Raw genomic sequence first — 27,516 nt, 5'->3', positions numbered from 1 at the left:
CCCTTTCCCTGGCATTACTTCCCTCCTCTCCTCTCACACGCAGCTGCTGCAGGCACACAGATGGATGTTTCAGGATGGAGAGTGGAGAAAGGAGTCGGTAAATGTAATTTTCTGTTCCCTTCCTTTCCTGAATGAACACAGTGAGTGATCTTCAGCAGTCACTCCTGTGTCCATTCATTACTGAAGCATTGTAAACTGTGCTGACTAGGCTTGTAACGCTCATGCGTTTTTTGTTAGTGAATGGATTTGCAGCTGCAGAATTGTTACACTCAGTAGTCGTGTAGAGATTCTGTTGAACAACATATCCAACTCTCAGGACTTCATCACCGTGCACAGCCTGGTTATGCAATATACATACACTCAATATGATGTTCCTGGAGTGATAGAATATATGATAGTATAGAGGTGAGAGACAGGCGATAGTATGGTGAGCACTCAGTAATAGTATTCAAGAGAGTGGTAGGTGATGGTAGTATGCAGATGGGTTCTAACAATCATGTATAGAAGATAGAGTAACCCAGTGCAAAGATAGTTGATGGTAGTCCCAAGAGCTCACAATCTATGCAGATGATAGGAGTAGCTTAGATAGAGATAGTCTTGATATATGCAGTAGATGATAGTGAAGTAAAGTTAGTAAGGGATCCCCTGTGGGGTACTTATCACTAGATAGTTAGCAGTAGCAAAGTCCAGTAGTAAGGAGTGATCCGGTAGCGAGATACGGGATCCGTAGCGAGGTTCCGGTTCAGTTCAGGTAAAGGGTATAGCTGGAAGCTCCGGCAGCACAAGACAAGGTAAGCATCAAGGCACATTGAACGAACACATGTGAGTGAAAGCTGGTGGTTTAAATAGCTGTTCAGTCCGGCGCCTCATGATGATGTCAGCACTCTTAAAGGGAAACGCACCTATATGTGCTTCATCTACCTAGGTAGATGGAACGCACCCAGAAATGATGTGATAGGAAGGCACTGAGAGTGCCAGGATCTTACAAGGCTTCAGTTTGTGAATGATCAGGAAGCTCTTCCTATTCTTTTATCTGTGCAGCTGATGTTGCAGAGAAAGGGACTGTTAAATCTATGTCCTCAGTCACTTTAGGCCGGGTTGGGGGGGCCTTGTCAGGTAGGCTGTATGGGGCCCTGTGATTTCCAACAGCAGCCTTGATGCAGACCAATTAGATGCAGTGTGCGGCGTATGGTCTGAGCAATGACAGGCTGAACCTCAAACCCCTTCAGCCTCTGCAGCAATGCAGGCAGTACTCATATGTCTATTTTCCAAAGACAACCTCTGGATATGAGATTGAGCATGTGCAGTCAGTTTCTTTGGCCGACTATGGCGAGGCCTGTTCTGAGTGAAAACTGTTCAATTTTACAGTTTTTTATTGAAAAAAAAGCCATCAACTCTACATGTGCATGTATTTTTGACAAAGGGATACTCAACTTGTAATAATGATTATAGGCCAGACCGAAATTGTATGGAGCAAGCGTTACTTAGTGATACAGTAATGGCGAACCTTGGTACCCCAGATGTTTTGGAACTACATTTCCCATTAAGCTCATGCACTCTGCTGTGTAGTTGAGCATCATGGGAAATGTAGTTCAAAAAAATCTGAGGTGCCAAGGTTTGCCATCATGTCCTTTCCCTGCTTCTACAGGTGTAGAACTAAACTTGCTTAACACAGAAACAACACCTAAACTAGTGTATTGGACTGCAAACACTGCATTAGGTAAAAGTTTGCATTTGGCATGCTTTTGCACAATTAATGTGATTTTTGCTGGTGTATGCATGCTGATAATTTGTCAAACCTTAGCTCATACTCCGTTGGTTTGAGAGTAATACATACAGCACTCAGGTCATCTGTAAGTCTGTCTCTGGCATCAGATTTGATATAATTCAAAGCTGAAAACAGCTGCTCACAAGCATAAGATGAACCAAACAAAGTAATAAAAGCAATTCCAAGTGCTTTCATTGACCTAAAATTATTTGGCAGAGTATTCCACACTTTAACAACTTTACCTCCTGTGACAGGAAGTCAGGAAAATCTATGGGTGTTGTCACTGACGGGAGATATATTTCTGCTTGGTTTAGACAATTCACTAATTGCTATCAGGTGTCGGCTGCAGAGGTAGGCAGGAAGGTGTACGGAAGTTGAGAACACTTTCAGCTGTTCAGAATGAGGCAATTAAGATCTCTATAACTTGTCCAAAGGGAGTCTATTGATTGCTGTCTCCTGAGGCTGTGTAAGCTGGGGAGAGCAGTCAGATGAGAGACTTCTAAAGGTGAGGTGTTGAATTTTTTTCTGTGTAAAGAAAACACAAATGGACATTTGAGTGTCTGCTGTAGAACCAGCAGGGTCTGCCCAAAGAGTAGGTTGGGAAGACTCCTTAGATAGGTTCCGGTGTGTGAGAAGGTAGACGCCCACAGTGGCCAGGATTTATTTTGTGTTTTGTTTTATTTTGATGTTTTTGCTGCATGCACTGTTTTGAAGAAATTGGACGAATAAACCATAAACTGTTGTTTTCAACCACTCCTCGGCTATCTCCCTGTGTGACGAACCCCCCCCAAAAGGGGTTATCCACACCCGCTACCGAGCTAATCCCTCACATATGGTGGAGTGCCGCGGGCAGTTAAAGTAAACCCAAAAAAATGGAGGAAATACTGAAACAACTGATTATATCGAATGCAGCCCAACAGCAGGCAAATGCAGCTCAACAGCAGGCAAATGCGGATTTTCAGCGGAGCTTTGCAGCTCAACAACAAGCTCACCGAGAGGCCATTGAAGGCGTGGAACAGAGACACCAGCAGCAAATGGAGGCCATTGTGAAACAGCTTCAGAGACAGCAGACCGAGGTTGGGAGTCAGGCCAGTAACATACCGACTTTTCGGGTAAACCACTTATTGCCAAAGATGACTACAGATGAGGACCCTGAGATGTTTCTGACCACGTTTGAAAGAACAGCGGAGAAAGAGAGTTGGCCTAAAGAACAGTGGGCTGGACTAGTGGCCCCCCTATTAGCTGGAGAAGCCCAAAAGGCATATTTTGACTTGGAACTTGCAGATGCAAAAAACTATGATCGATTAAAAGTGGAAATATTGGCACGTTTTGGGGTAACCTTGGATGTCCGTGCTCAGCGGGTCCACAATTGGAGTTATCAGCTGAAGAAACCACCCCGGTCGCAGATGTATGACCTCATCCATTTGGCTAAGAAATGGCTGCAGCCAGAAATTCTGTCCGGACCAGAAATTTTGGAGCGAGTAGTCATGGACAAATTTCTTAGGTCTCTTCCTAACACCCTGCAGAAATGGGTAAGCCATGGTGGTCCGGAAACCGCAGACAAATTAGTAGACCTGGTCGAAAGGTACCTAACAACTGAGAATTTGACCTCTTTTTCCAGAGATGCACAGACTTTTCACCCCAAGACCAGACCCTCCCCACCTATAAGTAAGACTGCGTCAGGGGATGGGGGTGGAGAGAGGATCCAAAGAGCAACTCGAGGTGTTAGTAGGACTACTACTAATGTTTGGCGAGAGCGACCTGGAAGACCCATCCCACAGGAGAGGACTGGAAGGTTGATTTGTTACCGTTGCCGGGAAGAGGGACATGTAGCAGCAGTTTGCCCAGCGGTTTGCCCAGTGGATGATGAACCCATGCATTGTGACTTTCTGACAGAGAGACGACAGTCCTTTTTTGCAACCACATACACTGCAGTAAAGGGGAATGAGAAACCTTTATATAGAATGTGTTTAGATGGTAAAGATGTTGTGGTATTGTTGGATTCAGGTAGCCTGGTTACCTTAGTGAGAAGTGATCTAGTGGTGAAAAAAAACGTACATCCTAGGAAAATGGCGGTAGTTTGTGTACATGGGGACACTCGAGAATATCCGGTGACTACAGTTTCCTTTGAAACCTCCCTCGGTAACTTGTGTCACCAAGTGGGTTTAGTTCCCAAACTGCCACATGACGCCATTGTGGGAAGGGATTTCCCAAAATTCTGGGAACTCTGGGATTGCCCAGATTCCCCAGTAGGTGGTTCTTCTGAGCCTGAACCATCTACTCCAGAATCCTCTAACTGTGAGGATTATCCTGAGTTTCCGTGCTCAGTCTTAGCCGGGGAAACACCAGTCCCTAGGGAGGAGCCTGCTACCTCAGAAGAGGAACAGCGGCCGTTAGGGTTGGATGACCTTAAAGTGCACCGAGAAAATTTTATCACTGAGCAATTGAGGGACCCCACATTGCTAAGAGCCAGGGAGAATGTAGTGAAGATAGATGGGGAGCTAGTTAACCCTGACGAGAGGATTGCCCTCCCTTACTTCATTATTGAGAGGGACCTCTTATATCGAGTGTCACAGAGGATAGAGGACACTGTTGAGCAACTGGTAGTGCCTAAACCGTACCGCAAGATGGTTTTGGAACTGGCCCATGGGCACATTCTTGGGGGACATTTGGGAGCAGAAAAAACCCGGGAGAGAATCACCCAGAGGTTTTATTGGCCTGGGATCACTAAGGAAGTGGAATTGTACTGCTCTTCCTGTCCAGTGTGTCAGATTAATGCACCCATGCCCCATTTCCGTAGTCCTTTGGTACCCCTGCCCATTATCGAGGTTCCTTTTGAGAGGATCGCCATGGATTTGGTTGGGCCCTTACTGAAGTCCACAAGAGGGCACCAGCACATCTTGGTGATAATGGATTATGCCACCCGTTACCCAGAAGCGATTCCTCTCCGAAATACCTCTGCAAAAACCATAGCCAAGGAGTTATTTCAAGTTGTCACCCGGGTGGGTCTACCTAAGGAAATCCTAACTGACCAGGGCACCCCGTTTATGTCCAGGGTGACAAGAGAACTTTGTAAACTCCTGAAAGTGACCCAGTTACGTACCTCAGTATATCACCCTCAAACAGATGGGTTAGTGGAGAGGTTTAATAAAACGTTAAAACAAATGTTGAGGAAGGTGGTGGATAAAGACGGAAAGAATTGGGATTATCTGCTCCCTTATCTGATGTTTGCCATAAGAGAGGTTCCCCAATCATCCACAGGGTTCTCTCCGTTTGAGTTGCTGTATGGGAGGCACCCCCGGGGCCTACTTGACATTGCCAGGGAAACATGGGAGAGTGAGAGTTCCCCTCATCGAAGTGTGATTGAGCATGTTGCCCAAATGCAAGATAGAATTGCCCAAGTGATGCCGATTGTGAAGGCACATTTAGCCCAAGCCCAGTTGGCTCAACAAAGGATTTACAATCGTGGGGCCCAGGTCCGTTCTTTTGCACCTGGTGATAGGGTGTTGGTGTTGGTCCCCACGGTCGAAAGTAAATTCCTAGCCAAATGGCAGGGGCCCTATGAAGTATTGGAGAAAATAGGGATGGTGAATTATAAAATTAGCCAACCAGGAAGACGAAAACCTGAGCAGCTCTATCACGTGAACTTGTTAAAACCATGGAAGGATAGAGAGTCCTTGGTCGCTGAGACTACCCGAGTTTCTGCTCCAGTTCACCTGGCTGTCCCTGAAGTTGGGATAGCAGAGACTCTGTCCAAACTTCAGAAACAGGAGGTTAAAGAATTTGTGCTCCGTAATAGGGAGAAGTTTTCAGACCTGCCAGGTTGGGTCTCGGGAGTTAAACATGACATTATCACCACCCCAGGGGATAAGGTCAAGTTAAAGCCTTATAGAATTCCAGAAGCCCGGCGAGATGCCATTCGCCAGGAAGTAAAAAAAATGCTTGAGTTGGGGGTGATAGAAGAGTCAAATAGTGATTGGTCCAGTCCCATTGTCTTAGTGCCCAAACCAGATGGAAGTTGGCGGTTTTGTAATGATTTTCGCCGCCTGAATAAAATCACTAAGTTTGACACCTATCCTATGCCCCGCATAGATGAACTAATTGATCGCCTAGGCACTGCCCGGTACATGACCACGTTAGACCTTACCAAGGGTTATTGGCAAATTCCTCTCTCGGGGTCGGCCAGGGAAAAAACAGCATTTGTAACTCCAGACGGATCTTTCCAATATCGGAGGATGCCTTTTGGGTTACAGAATGCTCCTGCCACATTCCAACGCACCATGGATAAGACCCTTCGGCCTCATCTAGCCTATGCTGCTGCATACCTCGATGACGTGGTCATTCACAGTGAGGATTGGGACTCACACTTACCAAAAGTTCAGGCTGTGTTGGATTCCATCTGGAAAGCTGGGTTTACAGCCAATCCAAAAAAATGTACCATTGGGCTAGAAGAGGCGAAGTATCTGGGGTATACCATTGGTAGAGGTCTAATCAAGCCCCAAATAAACAAAGTTGAAGCTATTAAGGATTGGCCACGTCCCACCAGCAAGAAACAGGTTCGTGCATTTTTGGGGATTGCAGGTTATTATCGCCGTTTTATTCCCCATTTTGCCTCACAGGCTGCTTCCCTGACCAATCTGACCAAAGGGAAGGAGTCTGTCATGATCAAATGGACTCCCGAGGCAGAAACAGCTTTTCAGGCTTTAAAACAGGCCTTATGTAGCCAGCCAGTTTTAAAGTCGCCTGATTTTTCACGAGACTTTGTGGTCCAGACAGATGCATCAAATGTGGGTTTAGGAGCTGTACTGTCCCAGATTATCAATGGGGAAGAACACCCTGTTATGTACCTCAGCCGAAAGTTGAAGGCCCATGAAGAGAATTATGCCACCATTGAGAAAGAGTGTTTGGCGGTGAAATGGGCCTTGGATTCTCTCCGATACTACCTCCTGGGTAGACAGTTTGAACTGGTGACGGATCACGCCCCATTGAAGTGGATGGCACAGAACAAGGAGACCAATAGGAGAATAAATAGGTGGTTTCTGGCCCTTCAGGAATTTAGTTTTGTGGTAACGCATCGCCCCGGTGTTCAAATGGGGAATGCAGATGGTTTGTCCCGTGCACATGCGTGCCTGTCAACCTGTGTCCCAACCCTAGGGTTGAAACAAGAGGGGGGGGTATGTGACAGGAAGTCAGGAAAATCTATGGGTGTTGTCACTGACGGGAGATATATTTCTGCTTGGTTTAGACAATTCACTAATTGCTATCAGGTGTCGGCTGCAGAGGTAGGCAGGAAGGTGTACGGAAGTTGAGAACACTTTCAGCTGTTCAGAATGAGGCAATTAAGATCTCTATAACTTGTCCAAAGGGAGTCTATTGATTGCTGTCTCCTGAGGCTGTGTAAGCTGGGGAGAGCAGTCAGATGAGAGACTTCTAAAGGTGAGGTGTTGAATTTTTTTCTGTGTAAAGAAAACACAAATGGACATTTGAGTGTCTGCTGTAGAACCAGCAGGGTCTGCCCAAAGAGTAGGTTGGGAAGACTCCTTAGATAGGTTCCGGTGTGTGAGAAGGTAGACGCCCACAGTGGCCAGGATTTATTTTGTGTTTTGTTTTATTTTGATGTTTTTGCTGCATGCACTGTTTTGAAGAAATTGGACGAATAAACCATAAACTGTTGTTTTCAACCACTCCTCGGCTATCTCCCTGTGTGACGAACCCCCCCCAAAAGGGGTTATCCACACCCGCTACCGAGCTAATCCCTCACACTCCGGAGGATTTTGCGGTCTTATATCCAGGCCACTTTTTGCGATTCGGCGCTGTGCGAATTTAACTGACAATTGCGCGGTCGTGCAACGCCGTACCCAAACTAAATTTACGTCCTTTTTTTCCCACAAACAGAGCTTTCTTATGGTGGTATTTGATCACCTGTGCGATTTTTACTTTTTGAACTATAAACAAAAAAAGAGCGTTTATTTTGAAAAAATAACAATATTTTTAACATTTTTTTATATGAAATTCCCCCCAAAAAAAATGTAAAAATCAAAATTTTTTTAAATTTTTGGCCAATTTGTTTTCTGCTACCTATGTTTGGTAAAAAAAAAATCACAATAAGCGTATTTTGATTGGTTTGCGCAAAAGTTATTGCGTTTACTAACTACGGGAAAGATTTTTGTCATTTTTGGTGTTTTTTTTTTAAACGAGTAATGGTGGATATCTGCGATTTTTTTTGCGGGACTGCGACATTGCGGCGGACAGATCGGACCCTTGACTGACATTTTTGACACTTTTGGGGGTACCAGTTACATTACTACAGTAATCAGTGCTAAAAATATTCACTGTTACTGTAATAATGACACCGGCAGGGAAGGGGTTAATTTTATTGGAGAGGGAGGGGTTAATGTATGCCTGGTGCTTACTGACATGTGTGGGGGGGGGGGTGACTGAGTGACACAGGGACAGATCGCAGGTTCAGCTATGCTGAACCCTGCAATCTGACCCTGCCTGTCACTTAGGAGATCCGCCCGCTCTGTTTACACAAGCGGGCGGATCTCCAAACTCGATTCCCCGACGATCGGGGAAGAGCAGCGGCGATCGCCCCCGCTCCTCCCCTGGCCCGACTCCCGCTGTGACTGAAAACAGCGGGCACGCGCCTCCGGCGGCGCACGAGCCCCGCCTACAGGTGGAGGAGTCCAGCAACGTAGGTCTACGTCGCTGGACGGGATCGTGCCACATTGCCGCAGTAGTGTCAATGTGGGCTGTCGTAAAGTGGTTAAGGATTAGACTACCAACTGTGCTGTCCTTTGTCAGCTCTTCACACTCCATCTTCTTAAGTGTTGCACGCAGGTCATAGAATTACATTTTTACAGACTGAGCTCTATTGAAATTCCAATAGCTTAATTTCCAGATTTCCTAAAATCTAACCAGTGTAAGCAGGAAAGATCAAGTTCTTCAAAATTGGCTTCATCTGGAGAAGTAAGAAAACACGGGGTTGTCTTCATCTTACAGAACTGTAAAAATCTGTTACTAAAATTCTCCTTTGCAACTGCTACAATGCTTGAAAATTCCTTGTAGATTTCCTGATGGTTTGTAGGATTGTCCGTAAATGTTGTCGAATTTTCCAAATGCATTTTTAGATTTGGAAAACATTTCAGCTGACCACTTTCAAGGTCTCGCTCAAAAACCTGAAGTTTTCTCTCAAATGCTCTGATATCACAAAACATCCTTTCTGCTGTTTTACCAAAACCTTGCAGTTTTTTGTTCAGTACATTTGTCACAATCTGGATGGAGGCCGAAGTGCAGAGAGGGCTTCCCTTGCAGCTCAGTGCGAGTCACAACTGGAAGTGGTACAGGAGGTGAAGCGTCCCAAATAGCACAGGTCTCCTGTGGTGAGCACCAGATGATTTCAGGAACTCTGGGTAAGGCAGGCAACTAGAGGAGTAGTAAAAGCCAGGCCGAGGGTCAAACACCGATGATCAGTCCAAGAGCAAGGTAAGTAGCAGAACAGGGACGAGCCGGGGTCATACACAGGTGAGCAGGCAGAAACAGAGTCCTTAGGCAAGCCGGGGTCATACACTGGGAAAACAGGCAGGTAGTAGCAAGAGCAAAGTCCGAGAGGCAAGCAGAGGGTCAAACAACAGGAGAAGATCAGTTGGTTCAGAAACAAGCCGGTGTTCCGTGAGAATTACCTACCCGTGAGAAAAACCTACCCCTCGTCACTTCCGGCGCACGGCACTGTATGTAATGCAGCGGGTACATTAAAACAACTGTGCTGCAATACGACTCATCTCCGCTCCTGTCCCTGTCACTTCCCTGCTCTCGGCAAGTAAATATTAAAGCGGCGGCGGGTGTATGAAAACATAAATCATGGAGCCGAGAGCCGCTTTTATATTTACTTGCCAAGAGCAGGGAAGTGACCGGGACAGGAGCGGAGATGACTCGTATTGCCGCACAGCTGTTTTATGTAACAGGGTAGGTTTTTTTCACGGTACACTGTGATATTTTCATACTAATGCGCATGCGCACTAGTCCGCTCCTCAGTTGTTCCTTAAAGTATCCGGGGCTGTGAGCATGCGCACTGCTGCGCTGCTCAGCTGTTCCTGGCCGGAAGTGACGAGGGTAGGTTTTTCTCACGGGGTAGGTAATTGTCACGTTACACCAGTGTAACGTTAAAAAACCATACCCCGTAAAGAAACCATACCCTCGTCACTTCCGGTCTGAAATAGCTGAGCAGCGCAGCAGTGCACATGCTCAGAGCCCCGGATATGCAATTGAACATGAAAGAATTAGAGAAGTGCGCATGCTCGGTGGGCATGAAGTTATCACGGCACTGTGTCTAATGTTCTAATTGCGGTGGGTACATTAAAACACTTCGGCTGCAACATCAATCATCTCCTCTGCTATCGCTGTCACTTCCCTCATCTCCGGTAATAAATATAAAAGTGGCGGCGGGAGTATGAGATGTAAATGACGGCAATCGTGGCTCCGTGATCCGCTTTTATATTTATTACCGGAGATGAGGGAAGTGACAGGGGAAGGAGCGGAGATGACTGATGTTGCAGAGGAGCTGTTTTAATGTAAGCGCCGCAAGTTTAACTACCGTGAGAAATCCATACCCTCAGTAGGTGCACCGGAAGTGACGAGGGTATGGTTTTCTCACGGGTATGGTTTTTTCACGGAACACCGGGTCACAACAGGAAGTCCAAACAGGAAACAGGAAGCACAGGAAGATGAGAGATAATCCAGCAATAAGTCTGCTCCTATGGCCACCTTTTATAGGCCAGCAGAGGGCAGTGTCAATTGAGGCAGGAGCGACCATTGCTATTACTGGCAATGTTGCCAGTTCTCCTACGGCCATTTCCCTGACGGGCCAGCAGAGGGCTGTGTCGATTGAGCCAGGAGCGTCCATGACTAGTACTGGCAGAAATGCCAGTATGGCTGTGTCCCTGACAACATTGAAGTGTACTGTAAAATCTGTAAAAAAACATGAGGTTGGTAAGCCAGGTCATATTAGTGAGCTGTGGATATTCCTGTCACTTTTCATTCATAAACAGCCTAATTTCATCCAAGCAGGCTACAAATCTCTGCAGGACTCGTCCTCTGCTCAGCCACTGGACATTATTGTACATAAGTAAAGTATTATACTGTGCCTGAACCTCTTCAAGAAGTGCTTGAAACTGTCGAAAATTAAGAGCACGAGCCATGATGTAATTCGCCATTTTTGTGACATCTTTGAGGCTATCGTCTAATTTTTGGCTGCTTTCCCTGGCAAAAAGAGCTTCTTGATGTTTAATACAATGAAACTAAATGACGGGATGTTTTGCTTCTTTAACAAAGAACTGTATGAAACCAGATGTTACCCCCACCATGCAAGGTGCCCCGTCACTAGTAACTGAAACCACTTTTTCTGGTCTTATGTCTTGTGACAAAAAAGCCTCCATCACAGCATTGTAGATATCTATACCTTGTGTTCTTCCAGGCGAAGACGCCAGTTTCAGGAGCTCTTCTCTCATGATGTCACCAACAACATAACGCAAAATGACTGCTAGCCTTGCATGATTATTTATATCTCTGCTTTTCTCCAAGCACATGGAGTAACAGGCTGCCTTTTGTAAGTCAGTGGTGAGCTGCTGACTGACATCACTTGCCATACGCAGGACTCAATCTTTAACAGTATTTCTGCTAATTGGCATCTCAGAAAGGCATTGCATAATTTTATCCTTGTTTGGGAAATCATGAAAATGGGAATTACTCACAGTCAACATGGCTGTTTTGATAAAATTCCCATCAGAGAGGGGCTCACCATGTTTTTCTATGCACAGTGAAATTTGAAAGCTAGCAACTGTCAGATGATTTGTTTTAGAAAGGTAGTTGCAAAAACTACAATACTGGGAGTGATATTCCCTCAATTTCCCTTTAAGAAATTCTTTCCTTTCAGCTTGGCCAAGTTCGGCAACACTTTTGTGGTTGGTGTCAAAGTGAAGTCTGACACTTGATGTGCGAAACACAACACTTTCATTACACAGAACACATAACGCTTTTCCATTGCGTTCAATCACTCCAAACGACTGTGTCCAGGCCTCTTGGAATGATCTTCCACTATCTGTTTTCAGTTTTGCTTTTTTTGCTATACTCATTTTTGGGTGTTTAAGTCTATAAAAACACACAAAAAAAATTAAAAATAGAGGGATAAAAAATCCATCCCTACCTATACCAAAAATATTATTGTCACATTTCACAAATAAGTATTTATTAAACACATGAATTGTTGAAAAGATAGGTGCGCTAAAATGAATAAATGTATATTGAAATCCACAAAGTGATTACACATACAAAATACAATGATGCATAAATAGTGATCTAGTGAAAATAAATCTAGTGAAAATAAATTCGGTGAAATTATCAAAAAGTCCACAAGTCCAAAGGATTCCACCAAGTGTCACAAGTGATAAAACTTAGGTACTGTAAACTTGTAGGTATATGGATTGCAAAGTCCACAAAAATCTTCACCAGATGCAAAAGTAGTGAAAAGGTGAAAATACATTTCCAGTGCTATGTGCTTGAAGATCCCGCCACCAACACACTATCCTCCTTACCAAATGTATAAAGATGGAAGGCAGAGAAAAAAACTCTGTTAGATGAGTTAGAAAGGAGGAGATTTTCAAATTGGCCACCCTGTGATATAGTGCGGTAATGGCCTCTTACCAAATGTTAGATAGACTCAGCACAGGAAATGTTCAATAGATGTTGCCTTTTCAGTGTATCGGATGTCAATGGCCGTGTTCCACTCTCACCATGGGTCCGTGCTTCTACTGACTCTCCAAAGTGAGCATAGTTTAGCATGTCCCCCGTCCAGGGATTACGTACCCCGGTTGTATCCCCCCCAAAGCCCGGAGAACTTCCCGGAGACCTCCGGGTGAGGAGCCATCGAGGGAAACAAACACTGGAAGTTCTCCGGGCTTTGGGGGGGATACAACCGGGGTACGTAATCCCTGGACGGGGGACATGCTAAACTATGCTCACTTTGGAGAGTCAGTAGAAGCACGGACCCATGGTGAGAGTGGAACACGGCCATTGACATCCGATACACTGAAAAGGCAACATCTATTGAACATTTCCTGTGCTGAGTCTATCTAACATTTGGTAAGAGGCCATTACCGCACTATATCACAGGGTGGCCAATTTGAAAATCTCCTCCTTTCCAACTCATCTAACAGAGTTTTTTTTCTCTGCCTTCCATCTTTATACATTTGGTAAGGAGGATAGTGTGTTGGTGGCGGGATCTTCAAGCACATAGCACTGGAAATTTATTTTCACCTTTTCACTACTTTTGCATCTGGTGAAGATTTTTGTGGACTTTGCAATCCATATACCTACAAGTTTACAGTACCTAAGTTTTATCACTTGTGACACTTGGTGGAATCCTTTGGACTTGTGGACGTTTTGATTATTTCACCGAATTTATTTTCACTAGATTTTCACTAGATCAATATTTATGCATCATTGTATTTTGTATGTGTAATCACTTTGTGGATTTTAATATACATTTATTCATTTTAGCGCACCTATCTTTTCAACAATTCATCACTAGGCACAGTTCAGGTAGCAGCTTTAATTTTATCAGCGCACCCTTATTTTCACTCATTTATTAAACACATAACACAGAGACAGATATAGGCACAAATAGTCCAACGTCCTGTGAAATAAGGTGCGCTGTGCCGCTGCTGACTGTGCTCTGCTTGGTCTGGAAGCCGGCTTAGATTCTCCACTGTAGAGAAGAATCCAAGAGACAGGGCTGTATTAAAAAAAAAAAAAAAAAACATTTTGTCAATGTTGTCCATAGGGACAAAGGTTCCAAAAACTACCATATGTTATATAGTGCCACCTTCAGGTCAGTTGGACTTTAGGCAAACCAAATTGTAGGCCAGCCCCTGCAGCTTCAGTTTTTGCCTAGTGTCAGTGAATTCATGTTTTTTTTTTCCCAGGACTGCTTTTTAAATTGTAAATTTTTTTTTCAATGCATGCGAAAGACACCTTTGCAGATCTTGTGACAGCCACCTGTTGCTGCTCTCGGCCTACATTAACAGCCGTTAGGAGGGGTTAGAGGTGGAGATGATGGTATTTGCATATTGATACCAGAAGTATCCACATTAAAAATCTCAAGGTTCCGCAATGTAAAAATGGAAGTGTACATTAATTCTATCATTCTGTGCAAAAAGCAATGTCATTTTTTTTTTTTAAATAAACGAAAGCCACAGCTTTTGACCAAGTCTCTAATCACAGACCACAGTGACTACATTTTTGTTTAATTTGGGGGGTGAACACTTAGCCTTCCCCTTAAACTCCTTTCTGTCTGGCCTCCTGTGTGGGCTCCTTCATCTTGGCCGTGTGCTAAGGATCCAGACTAACCCCTTTGGTTTTCAGTGATTGCAACCATGCACTACATTTTTGTTTAATTTGGGGGTGGACACTGAGCCTTCCCCTTACCTTAAACTCCTCTCTGTCCGGCCTCCTGTGTGGGCTCCTTCATCTTGGCCGCGTGCTAAGGATCCAGATTAACCCCTTTGGTTTTCTGTGACTGTGACCATGCACTACATTAATGTTTCATTTGGGGATGGACACTGAACATACCCCTTAACCACTTCCTGCCCGCCCTATAGGCAATTGACGGCGGGAAAGTGGTTGCATTATCCTGACCGGACGTCATATGACGTCATATTCTTATGGTACCATTAAAATCCCTCTGCCCCCTTTTCTTCCTTCCCCCTTTTCACATTTATTTTGTTTTGTTATCCCCCCCCCCTTTTTTTTCCCTGCCTTTTGGCAATTGCTGCCCTATTTTTTATATATATACATACATACATACTCTACATGGGTTTACAATCACTTTAATTTCAATATATTTATTTGTGCAGACATCACAATACTCCTGATTATATCTGTATAGATGAGGTATATTGGATGGGGCTTAAGAATTGTGACAATAACACACAGAGAGGAGGCTGTTTGCAGATTAGGAAGTGCATTGGCATGATGCTTGAATAATGTCTTTGCTGTCAGATCTGTAGTTCTGGGCTAAGCAATCTGTGAGTGCTGATGGGTTGTTTTTAATATGACCTGTTAATAAAGAAGTTGTTTTATTCTATGAGCTTTTTATCCTTTTTTACTGCTTTAAATGGAACCCTATTTTTCTCTAATTAGGCTGTTATGCTAAATTTAGCTGTTGGTTTCACTGTAGTCGGTGAAGCAGTGATCTATTGTGTTTGTCTGGTCAGGGCTTTCTAAGCTGGGTGTTTGATTTCTCCTACCTGCTTCTGGAGAAAGCTTTCAAAATATAGGGCAGGAAGAATCAAATTTTTCAGATAGGAACATTTATTATGCCCCAGCCAATCCCTTTAAGGGGGCCTCCAGAAGGTGGCTTGGAAGGTGATACATGTTTAGTAGGCCTGAGCAGTGGGGTCTTTTCCTCTTCAGGGAAGGTTTCAGTGCTCCTGGGGCTGCTGCCCCTGGGAGGCAGCTAGTGTAGAGAAACGTTGCAGTTTGGCCCTCGGCAGCTGCTGGGCTGAGGGCTTAGAAAAGAGTTGCTAAGGACATTTTCCTGGAGGACATCACCTTGTATTACTGGTAATTTCCCTCCCTTATAGAATAGTGTAGAGAGAATTCTGGGTGGCAGACGGCTCTTCGGACATTGTGAATAGGACCTTGCAGTGGACTTTTGGGTGTGCTTGTGTTGAAAGGGAAATAGATGCTAGAGTATATTGAATGGACTTGCACTGCTCTTGTAGGTTTATAGCAATTATGGCATTCCCTAATACCTTCAGCAAAGGCTGTATAGAGAAGATAATCAGACAAATGGGAAGTTGTCCTCCTGTTATCTACCATTTCTGAGTATCCTGTTCCCTGAACCTCTTTCCTCTTTCAAGTTACTCAGCGATAAATTCTAAAAAGACATCACCTAGACTGAGCCTGTATTGTCGTTATGCATGGAGCTGCGCTTGTGGCTGGCAGCCTCCTTACTACCAGCAAGGGAGAACTTGTCTTTCCAGTGGCCCTTCAGGAGGGGGGGGGGGGGGGGGGGGTGATGGGGAGTGCTACAAGTGTTTTGAAGATCATAGGAACCGAGGCAATAATTTGCTTTTGAACAATGTTACTCTGTGCATTATGAGCATTGTGTAACAAGTGGTCATTCATATCTGAGTGAGTTACTGTATAACACTAGTGTGCATTGTAAAGGGTTTAAGATCTGCTGTCACATTTTTCACCTTGTTGAAGATGTTTTTTTTTAAACATTGCATAGTTTATGGACTTTTTAATTGATTTATTATATACAGTTAGGTTGATCAGAATGATCAATATGTTTATTAACCACTTAAGCCCCGGAAGATTTTACCCCCATTCCGACCAGGGTTTTTTTTGCGATTCAGCACTGCGTGACTTTAACGGACAATTGCGCGGTCGTGCGATGCTGTACCTAAACGAATTTGATGTCCGTTTTTTTCCCACAAACAGAGCTTTCTTTTGGAGGTATTTGATCACCTGTGCGATTTTTACTTTTTGCGCTATAAACAAAAAAAGAGCGTCAATTTTGCAAAAATAACAATATTTTTCACATTTTTTTATATGAAATTTCCCCCCCAAAAAAATGTAAAAAACTAAATTTTTTAACATTTTAGGCCAATTTGTTTTCTGCTACATATGTTTGGTAAAAAAAATTGCAAAAAGCGTATTTTGATTGGTTTGCGCAAAAGTTATTGCATTTACTAACTAAGGGAAAGATTTCTGTCATTTTTGGTGTTTTTTTTTTTCACGCGTAATGGCGGCGATCTGCGATTTATTTTGCGGTACTGCAACATTGCGGTGGACAGATCGGACCCTTGACTGACATTTTTGACACTTTTGGGGTTACCAGTGACATTACTACAGTAATCAGTGTTATATATATATATATATATATGCACTGTTACTGCAAAATGACACTGGCAGGGTAGGGGCTAACTTTATTGGGGAAGGAGGGGTTAAGTGTGTCCCTAAGGGCGTGCTTCTAACTGTGATTGGACATGGCTACTGGTGTAGGAACAGTGATGGCGGGTCCTACATAGTAGAACCGTATGATCACTATTCCTACACAGGGGAGAATGACAGGCGGCTTGTTTACATTAGCCGCCTGCCTTTCTCCCTTCACAGCGGACGATCGCGAGTGACCGGCGGACATCGGGTCCGCCGGTCACACGCACGGACTTCCCAGGGAACGAGCCAGGGCGGGCGCGCGCCTCCGCGGGCACGCGCTCGCCAGCTATTGGCTCACAAGCAAGTGACAGGCGAGTGACGTACCCATACGTCATTTTGCCTGGCCGGGGCTGACCGCCACAGTATATGTACTTGCGGCGGTCAGCAACCAGTTAATGCACTTTTTTGTGCAGCATTTTTTTGTCATTAAATACTGTATTTAAGGTTTATATCTTTATTCAGGCATTAATGTATTGATTTAATGCACTTTCTATTTGTATAAATTGTTTGTTATGGTATGAATTTATAGTTGTTGTTTTTTTAGATATTTATTTGTGGTTAGCATTGTATGTTGCATATAACGTTTTTAGTATCATAAAGTTATTTATAAGTCAGTTTGGGTTGGGGCAGGTAAGGATGAATACAGACATTTTAGGATTTGCTTTCCTAATGGAAAGTTGCTTTTTAACCTTCAGGGGAGCAGGGATGACTGAATCTAAAAGGTCTTGCCCTTCAGGCCCATAGTTCAAACAGACATGGGGATGAAGCCAGTGACTGAGAAGCAGGATGCAACACTGGCCCTTGATGTAGGAGGTCTAAATAATCCAGAAGGGCCCACAGAGAGTTTGCCAGAAGCTTAAATATGTCTCAGTACCATATCCTCCTGCGTCAATTCAGTGTGATGAGGATCACTGAAATGCCCTCCTCCCCAATTTCGCTGAGTAGGCAAGGGGGAATCTTGAGGGGCAGAAAGGCATAGATCAGGTTGAACTGATATCAGGCCATCATCAGAACATCTACTCTGAAGGCTTGAGGGTGACAAACCTGTCCGGTTTGCTGTTAGAACAAGACAACAGGAGATCCACATTTGGTGTTCCCCACCTGTGGCAAAGGGTTTAAAAGACATCTGGATGGACAGCCCATTCCACTGGATCCAGATGTTGGCAGATTGGAATTTCTGCCTGCCAGTAATTCACACCTGGAATGTGGACAGAGCTGCAACATAAAGTTTTGCCTAAAATAGCATTTGCTCCCTTAGAGTGGCACAATTTCTGGTGTCTTCTTGATAGATGTAGGCCATGGCCATGGAATTGTCCAAACTGAATTCTTGTTGGGTGTTCCCAAAATAAGAGTCAAGTGTCGAAGGGATAATCAAATTACCCTAAATTCCAGAATTTTGATTGGAAGGTTAACCTCTGATAATGACCAAGTCCTCTGCAACAAGGTGGTCAGGACCGCTCCCCAGCCCAAAAGGCTGGCATCTGTTGTGAAAACCATCCACAACTATCGAGGAAAAGGTCTCCCTAATTTCAACACCGAAATAGAAATCCACCACATCAAGGAGAGTGTTTATGGAGATGACACCATTGACAAGAGCAATGTGCACAGATGGATGAAAAAGTTTAAATGGCATTATCCCTGTAAACATACTGTAACCTTCTGTGGATGTCAGACAGCCTGCACCCCTCTTTCATCAAGAACTTATTACTGAAACGTTGCTTCTCCTTGGATGCCATTATTTACCTGCAATGAAAAAGAAGAAGAGTTACTATAGAGGAAGAGTTACTCTACGAAACATGTAAATTTAAATAACCTATGTAAGGTAATAAAAACATTATGCCCAATTTTGCATCACTTTTGGGTGCAGCTCTAGTATTTAAGACTAGATCATATCTTTGATAACATTTTTTTTTTTAAATTGGAAGGATTTTCCAGTGGCAGAGACCAGCAGTAGCTGTAACAACTGAAGACCTTGTAGTATTCTGTTTTTGTTGTTTCTTTTTGTGGTATCGATGAGCAGCATTACAAGTTTGGCAGATCTCATGGCTACCTTGTGTTCAAGAACTTTGTTTAGTTAGCTCTTATGTGTGTCAATTAATTTATATTCTTCACTTTTCTTTACAGTGAGTAGATACACAAATGTCTTTGCTGTGACTCAGTGTTGTGGCATTTTGTGTGCTCCTTGGAATGGGCTCATCATGGACAGGCACAAAAGGAAAAACAAAGGTAATATTCAGATAAAGTGCTAGAGTATTTTCTATAGACACTAAAGGCCGTATTTATATAACAATGAATGTGACATTCATCATGTATCTTCCTGGTGCATTTTTTTTTTTAAATTGCAGTCATTTATTCACCTACAGTAAATTGTTTTTTTTTATTTTTATTTGCATATAAATTTACAAAAATGATTCCAAAAGTGGAATTCCACATATACACATTAATGTATAAAGAAAAAGCAGTAATCAATAACTGTAAACCTATAATATTTTCCCCTTTTCTATCCCTTACCGCCCGCCTCCCCCAGGACTCCCTCCCCTTCCTGCCTATAACTTCCTTCCTCCGATATTTCTCCAAAGTAGTCATGTTTAGTCACATATTTCAGTATATTTAATTGATTTTTTAAATTCTATCCATTTTCCCAATTTTTCTTTCATATTTATTGGAATCTCCTCTTGCGTATTACAGATATATGCCATATTAAAGATGTTGTTTATTTTATTACACCATTCCTTTAATTTTGGACTGTCAACTTCTCTCCACTTTTTTGGTATTATTCCCTTTGCTGCGTTTAACAAGGTTGGGACCAGAGTCATTTTATATTTTTTTAATGACATTGTTGTTTTGTGAAATAAGCATACCCTTCGGTCATTTGGTATTGTTATTCCTGTGATTTCCCCGGTCACCTACATTAAATTGTTGATGTCACATTCACTGTTTTATAATATTGCTTCTAGGCCTTATATACAGTAGCGGACCTGAACAAGATTATGGGGTGGGCAACTACATGGCAGATGAGGTTTAATGTTGAAAAATGTAAAGTAATGCACCTGGGTGCCAGAAACCAGAAAGCAAGCTACTCACTGGGGGGGGGGGGGGGAACCTCTGGGTGAGTCTAGGATGGAAAAGGACCTGGGGGTACTGGTAGACAATAGGCTTGGCAGTGGCATGCAATGCCAAGCCGCTGCAAGCAAAGCCAACAGAATACTGGGATGTATAAAAAAGGGGATTCACTCCAGAAATAAAGAGATTATTCTCCCACTCTACAAGACTCTGGTCCGGCCACATCTGGAGTATGCTGTCCAGTTCTGGGCACCGGTCCTCAGTAAGGATGTGCTGGAACTGGAGAGAGTCCAGAGAAGGGCAACAAAAATAATTAGGGGAATGGAGGACATCAGCTATGAGGAAAGACTACAAGCACTGAACTTATTCTCTCTGGAGAAGAGACGATTGAGGGGGGATATGATATCAATGTACAAATATTGTACTGGCAACCCTAGCATATGAAAAAACCTATTCAGAGAAAGGAAATACAATAAGACACGTGGCCACTCACTAAAACTAGAGGAAAGGCGGTTTAACCTTAAAATACGCAGGGGGTTCTTCACTGTGAGAGCAGTAAGGATGTGGAATTCTCTTCCGCAAGCAGTCATATCAGCAGAGAGCATTGATAGTTTCAAAAAAACTATTAGATGGGCACCTTAAAGACCACAACATACAGGGGTATACAATGTACGGTTAACAGCAAACACACACACACATCATAGGTTGAACTGGATGGACTGATGTCTTTTTTCAACCTCACTAACTATGTACACAGCTGTGTGATTTACCTGCTGTGCCAACACCTTCTTACAGGACGTGAAAAAATAATGGATCTACTGCAGGATAAAAAATTGGATGGTTGTCCATAAAATTAAAAGGAAATGCAAAACTTTTTTTTCATTTTGGGTAGAGTATAACACCTGTCAACTTTTTTGCCATCTGTGTCCCACTGAGGAGATGTGCTTAGCCAAATACAGGAAGGGCATAAATAACAATAAAAACCTTATAGGTGTTCTAAGCAACAAGTACGCAAAACTGAAAAAGATAATTTATGGAACTGGACATAAACAGCAGGTCAGCAAAAGCATTCACACATCTGTTTAAATGATCCATTCTCAGCTATTTTTGAAGACAACCTATTGTACTAACTCTGTATTTACATTTCATAAAACATTTTGATTTACAGAAATGTGCAGTAACTCATCAACTTTGGTAACACTTTAATCTTTTTTTTTTTGCTAGATACAAGGAAGCTTGATGACCTCTATTCCGCCATCTTATCTCTGACTTTGACGAGTATCCAGTGCATGCTTTTTTCACTGTGTGCTTCAATACCCTTTCTCCCTGCACTGTATCCAACTTTCATCTTCCAAGTATTGAACCGATCGTTTCTGTTTGGGGGCAATGCAGCATTTATTTCAATAGCGTAAGCCAAATATTTAAATACCAAATTTTAATGTTTAAGTATATTATTTAAAATTGTGGTAGCTAGGCATCTACAACAATCCACTTTAGTTCCGTATATTGTTAAATCAAAACTATAAAGTAGACTGTCATTGTTTTTTTAGATGTACCAGTGACCAGGTTGGTGTAAGTTAAAATGCATATTTATACCTGTTTCTTATATTCTCCCATTATATATTGTAAGCACGTCCAGTATATTTGCTAAGGAATAGTAAAGGTTTGAGCGCACAAAATGCTATTTAGTAAAGTATGTGTATCGCTACCCCCGGAGAAGCCGCTTGAGTATATTTGTTTCTGTACTCTGCCTTTTAACCCTAAGAACAGTCTTAGCCCCTCTGGCACACCTGGCAAGAATGTCAGTGCGCACACCACCAATAAAATACACACGTTAGTAAAACAGAGAAATGGTCTTTACCGCAAAGTTTCTTTGAAATGTTAACGAACAGTAGCAGTATATCTGAACAGAAGGCAAGTATACATTATCTCCCAAAAGTGAATACACCCCTCACGTTTTTGTAAATATTTTATTATATCTTTTCATGTGACAACACTGAAGAAATGACACTTTGCTCCAATGCAAAGTAGTGAGTGTACAGCTTGTATAACAGTGTAAATTTGTTGTCCTCTCAAAAGAACTCAACACACAGCCATTATTGTCTAAACCGCTGGCAACAAAAGTGAGTACACCCCTTAGTTATAATGTTTAAATTGGGCCATAAGTGTCAATATTTTGTGTGGCCACTGTTATTTTCCAGCACTGCCTTAACCCTCTTGGGCATGTAGTTCACCAGAGCTTCACAGGTTGCCACTGGAGTCCTCTTCCACTCCTCCACGATGACATCACAGAGCTGGTGGAGGTTGGAGACCTTGTGTTCCTCCACCTTCTGTTTGAGGATGCTCCACAGATGCTCAATAGGGTTTAGGTCCGGAGACATGCTTGGCCAGTCCATCACCTTTACCCTCAGCTTCTTTAGCAAGGCAGAGGTCATCCTGGAGGTGTGTTTGGGGTCATTATGTTGGAATACTGCCCTGTGGCCCAGTCTCCAAAGGGAGGGGATCATGCTCTCTTTCAGCATGTCAAAGTACATGTTGGCATTCATGGTTCCCTCAATGAACTGTAGCTCCCCAGTGCTGGCAGCACTCATGCAGCCCCAGACCATGACACTCCCACCCCCATGCTTGACTGTAGGCAGGACACACTTGTCTTTGTACTCCTGACCTGGTTGCCGCCACACATGCTTGACACCATCTGAACTAAATAAGTTTATCCTGGTCTCATCAGACCACAGGACATGGTTCCAGTAATCCATGTCCTTAGTCTGCTTGTCTTCAGCAAACTGTTTGCGGGCTTTCTTGTGCATCATCTTTAGAAGAGGCTTCCTTCTGGGATGACAGCCATGCAGACCAATTTGATTCAGTGTGCGGCATATGGTCTGAGCACTGACAGGCTGACCCCCCCACCCCTTCAGTAATGCTGGCAGCACACATGCGTCTATTTTCCAAAGACAACCTCGGGATATGACGCTGAGCACGTGCACTCAACTCCTTTGGTCGACCATGGCGAGGCCTGTTCTGAGTGTAACTTGTCCTGTTAAACCGCTGTATGGTCTTAGCCACTGTGCTGCAGCTCGGTTTCAGGGTCTTGGTAATCTTCTTATAGCCTAGGCCATCTTTATGTAGAGCAACAATTCTTTTTTTCAGATCCTCAGAGAGTTCTTTGCCATGAGGTGCTATGTTAAGCTTCCAGTGACCAGTATGAGAGAGTGAGAGCGATAACACCAAATTTAACAAACCTGCTCCCCAGTCACACCTGAGACCTAACACTAACGAGTCACATGACACCAGGGAGGGAAAATGGCTAATTGGGCCCAATGTGTACTCACTTTTGTTGCCAGCAGTTTAGACATTAATAGCTGTGTGTTGATTTATTTTGAGAGGACAGAAAACTGACACTGTTATACAAGCTGTACACACACTACTTTACATTGTAGCAAAGTGTAATTTCTTTAGTGTTGGCACATGAAAAGATCATATAATAAAATATTTACCAAAATATGAGGGATGTACTTACTTTTATGAGATACTGTATAATACAACCCCTACTAAAGAAGGTCAGTATCTCCCCGACGGGTATTGACAATGAGAGTAAGAACTCAGTAGTTCCTGGTGAACAGAGACCTATAGTGAATAATCAGGGAGGTTTTAAAGGCCATAGAAATAATAAGATTTGGCTATAGGAACTGGTCCAACCAAGATAAAAATAGAATTGATATGGGACAGGACCGTGGAGCTCATGGGTATTTTTCAGGACATAGACCAACCCCCCCCCCCCTCCCCCTCAAAGACAAAAGGGAAAAAGGGGAGGCCATTATAACAATACTCTGAGAAGAAATGACCAGTGGAGAAGGAATGAGGTACCCCTTTATAACAGACTTGCACTCTTGGAGAATAGAGAGGAAGGACATTATGGGTGGAATTTCTTAGGAGTACAGGGGATCCCCCAAAGCAAGAGGAATGAAGAACCATCCACTGGAAACAAATTTGGGGAAATAAACCTTTAAAAGAAGAAGATTGAGTTAGGAGAGCGGATTTATTAATATAAGTGAAGTTCCCCTTAAGGAAGAAGAGCTTAATGTGTTGGATAATGGGTTGAAGTTTACTGCTATCAAAAATATGAACAAATTTGATACTTATGTTAATATACAAAAGTATCGAATTCATGGTGGATCAAAAAAGGAATAGAAGAATTGGAAAAGATGAAAGATGCAATTATTCACCCAGCAGACAAAGGGGGTGGGATAGTAGTTATGACCAAGTCCCACCATAAAACTGATATTGATTTTAATATTAGGTTATTTGGAGTTCAACAGATATGCATCCATGTTAGGGTGTAATCCCATCTCTGAGCATAAAGAGAAATTGCAGAAGTTGGTTTAAATGGGCTAAAAAGAATATTCTAAGTCAGGCATGTCCAACCTGCGGCCCGGGGGCCACATGCAGCCCAGAACCCCACTCAATGCGGCCCACTGCCCCCTGCCAATTTTTTTTTCTTTTGCTGTGGAGGAAGGAAGTCAGGTCGCGGGCATGGCCACAGCGGCTTCCAACTAACGGTAGGCAAAGGTTGCCTTGGAGGGGAGGGGGAGAGCATGTGCAGTGTTTCTGACTCTTACCACCATGACCGGTTCAAATCATGATGGTTAGAGTATTTCTTTAATATCTCTCAGAAGAAGTAAACCTCTGTATACTGATTCCATTTCATTTGATCATCTTCTAGTTGTGTTAAATTAGTGCGGGGGTGCGGCGGAGTGGGAAGGGCGCGGCGGCATTTTATTACTTATATACCTTAACTATAGTATATATTTTATATGCGGCCCGAGAAAATTTCTCTACACTCAATGTGGCCCAGAGAAGCCAAAAGGTTGGACACCCATGTTCTAAGTGAAAATGAAGCTCAATATTTGGTACCACTAGCTTGTGGGACTCTAGTAATATATTGCACAAGAGTATAGACCAACCCCCGGGGACATGGATTGTAAATGGGTTTGATTCCATCACGTCCTATTTTGGGTCAATATATTGATCAATTATTGTAGCCGCTGATGTTGGCTACTGAGGTATATCTATGAGACACAAAGCACATGTAACAGATCCTCGAGGATACACCGTGTACTGAGTAATGTTTTCTTTTTACTCTAGATGTTGGGTCCCTATACACCATTATTAGACATCAAGATGCACAATTGTCTGTTAAATGGGCATTGGAAGCATCTATGCTATCCTGGAGACATAATTTCTTCTGGAATGTTTACAGTTTGGCTTATTATTATTATTATTATTATACAGGATTTATATGGCGCCAACAGTTTGCGCAGCGCTTAACAAAATGAGGGCAGACATTACAGTTACACTACAATTTGGAACAAAAGGAATCAGAGGGCCCTGCTCGTTAGAGCTTACAATCTAAAAGGGAGGGTCAATTGATACAAAAGGCAATAGCTGTGGGGGATGCGCTGATGGAGCAAGAGAAACAGCGTTATTAGTTAGTAGCCGGGTAGGCTTCTTTAAAGAGAAGGGTTTTCAGGGATCGTCTAAAGATGGATAGATTAGGGGACAGTCGGACAGATTGGGGTAGAGAGTTCCAAAGAATGGGAGAAGCTCTGGAGAAATCCTGGAGGCGAGCATGGGAAGAGGTGACAAGGGAGCTAGAGAGCAGGAGGTCTTGGGAGGACCGAAGAGAGCGGCTAGGTTGATATTTTGAGATCAGGTTAGTGATGTAGCTGGGGGCAGAGTTGTGGATGGCTTTGTAAACTGTTGTTAGCACTTTGAATTTTATTCGTTGGGTGAGTGGAAGCCAATGAAGGGATTGGCAGAGAGGGTTGGAGGACACTGAACGGTTGGTAAGGTGGATAAGTCTTGCAGCTGCATTTATTATGGATTGAAGGGGGGATAATCTATGTAAGGGTAATCCAATGAGGAGGGAGTTGCAATAGTCGAGGCGAGAGATAACCAGGGCGTGAATTAAGAGCTTGGTGGTGTCATTGGTTAAAAAGGGCCGTATTCTAGCGATGTTGCGGAGGTTAAGGGTTACAACTTAATTATTTTTTGGAACAACCATCATTACTTTCAACAAGCAATGGGGGTAGATATGGGAGCCTGGTTTGTTCCCAGTGTGACTAATATTTTTATGACCCACTGGGAACCTGAGGTATTGTTTAAAGGCTTGTACACACTTGTTGAAAATCGGACAAAATATCCTCCGATTTTTCTCACTCATGTTCAGCGGTCATAATTGTTTTTAGTTGACAGTGCATAATGTTCACGAAATTTCTCATCCGATTTTTTTTTTTTTTTTGAGACATTTGTTCCTAGACTTCCGGGTCGTCAGCAAATTCAGATCATGCGCCGTCTTTCCTATCCGATTTTTCGCAGACGTACTGCATACACGTTAAAGAACATTGGTCATCTGGGGATGGACGATAAAAATTTTGGTGTTTGTCCCTCCATTTTTTTTCGTTGAAAATATTGGCATCGGCTGCTGAAAGTTGTGTACACACTAGACGAAAATCATACGATTTCACCTCAGACGGGAATTTTCGGCAGAATTTCTACTAGTGTGTACCCCACTTAACGAGAGGCCATAACAGTTTAAATGCTATAAGCGTTTTATTGATGATCTGTTCTTGGTTTGGGAGGTGTCATGGACTTGCAATAGTGTTTGGCAGCTTACCTGTTCCTTCATGTCTGCATTAGAGGCCAGACTCCCCTTCTGGCTCCTTTTTATCATCTCTCCTCCCTGTTTGGCCCCACCCCAGGCCATTCCAGGAAGTCTATATTAACCAGTGCACTGCAGGTCTGCTTTGCTGTTCAACAGTGTTTGTTAGTTGTTTCCTGTCTGCCATGTGCTTGATCTACCTGTGTACCAATTTTGGCTTGTCTCTGACTTCTCCTGTTTGCCTGTGACCCTGACCTATGGCCTGTTCCTTGGTTACCCTTGTCTGCCTGTTGTCCCGACCTCGGCTTACCCATCACTATCCCTTGTGTCCTGACTGGGTGCTTCACCTCTCTTCCTACGGAGCGTGACCCAGGGGGACCCCAGGGGCTGCGACCTGGGCCCAGCTGCAGCCAAGTCCATCCTCACCTCTAGAGGCTCTGGTGAACACCTGCTGGGTCTTAGACTCGGCGCCCTGGGGAATCTTGGGCTCACGTTCCTGTCCATCTGCAGCAGTCAGCTACTGGGTTCACTACCTTGCGGTTCACCCCTGCCTCCAACAGGGTGCAGTCGTCACCTGGTGTAACGCTCCTGCGTTTTTGTAGTAGGCTGGATTTGCAGCTGCAGAATCTCCACTCAGTAGTCATGTAGAGATGTGTTGAATAACCAGATCCAACTCTCCAGACTCATCACTGTGGGCTTGTCAGCTTCAGCATACAGATATACACACTCAATAAGATGTTCCTGGAGTGATAGGATGTATATAACAATATGAAGATGATGTGCTGAAGGGACAGGTGTGAACAGTGACAGAGATGGCAAGCACTTGATAGAAATGTTCAGGAGAGTATTAGATGGTATTAGGTAGAATGCAGATAGGTTAGTAATCGAGTATGGTAACAGGTGGTAAGGACAGCAGATGACAAATACAGGATAGACTAACCCAGTGCAAGGATAGATGGTAGTAGACTCAAGAGCTAGCAATCTATGTAACAGTGCAGATGATAGAATTAGTATGCATAGATAGTAA

General features: G+C 43.4%; 1 protein-coding gene across 2 annotated transcripts in view; it reads left to right on the top strand.

Moving 5' to 3' along the window:
• The window catches only part of SLC43A3 (solute carrier family 43 member 3), a 242,619-nt gene that overhangs the window by 203,113 nt on the left and 11,990 nt on the right, over window positions 1-27,516 (top strand). Inside the window, exons 9-10 of one of the 2 annotated variants that reach the window (XM_082268265.1) lie at window positions 18,893-18,994; window positions 21,056-21,239. In XM_082268265.1, the coding sequence (XP_082124391.1) occupies window positions 18,893-18,994; window positions 21,056-21,239 (286 nt within the window). Of the gene's footprint in view, window positions 1-18,892; window positions 18,996-21,055; window positions 21,240-27,516 lie in introns of both variants that reach the window. The other variant, XM_082268266.1, reaches the window with a different exon arrangement.

The sequence above is a fragment of the Pelophylax lessonae genome (genome assembly GCF_965119305.1).
Source record: "Pelophylax lessonae genome assembly, chromosome: 9".
Lineage (NCBI taxonomy): Eukaryota > Metazoa > Chordata > Amphibia > Anura > Ranidae > Pelophylax > Pelophylax lessonae.
This window is presented reverse-complemented; position numbering and strand designations above follow the sequence as displayed.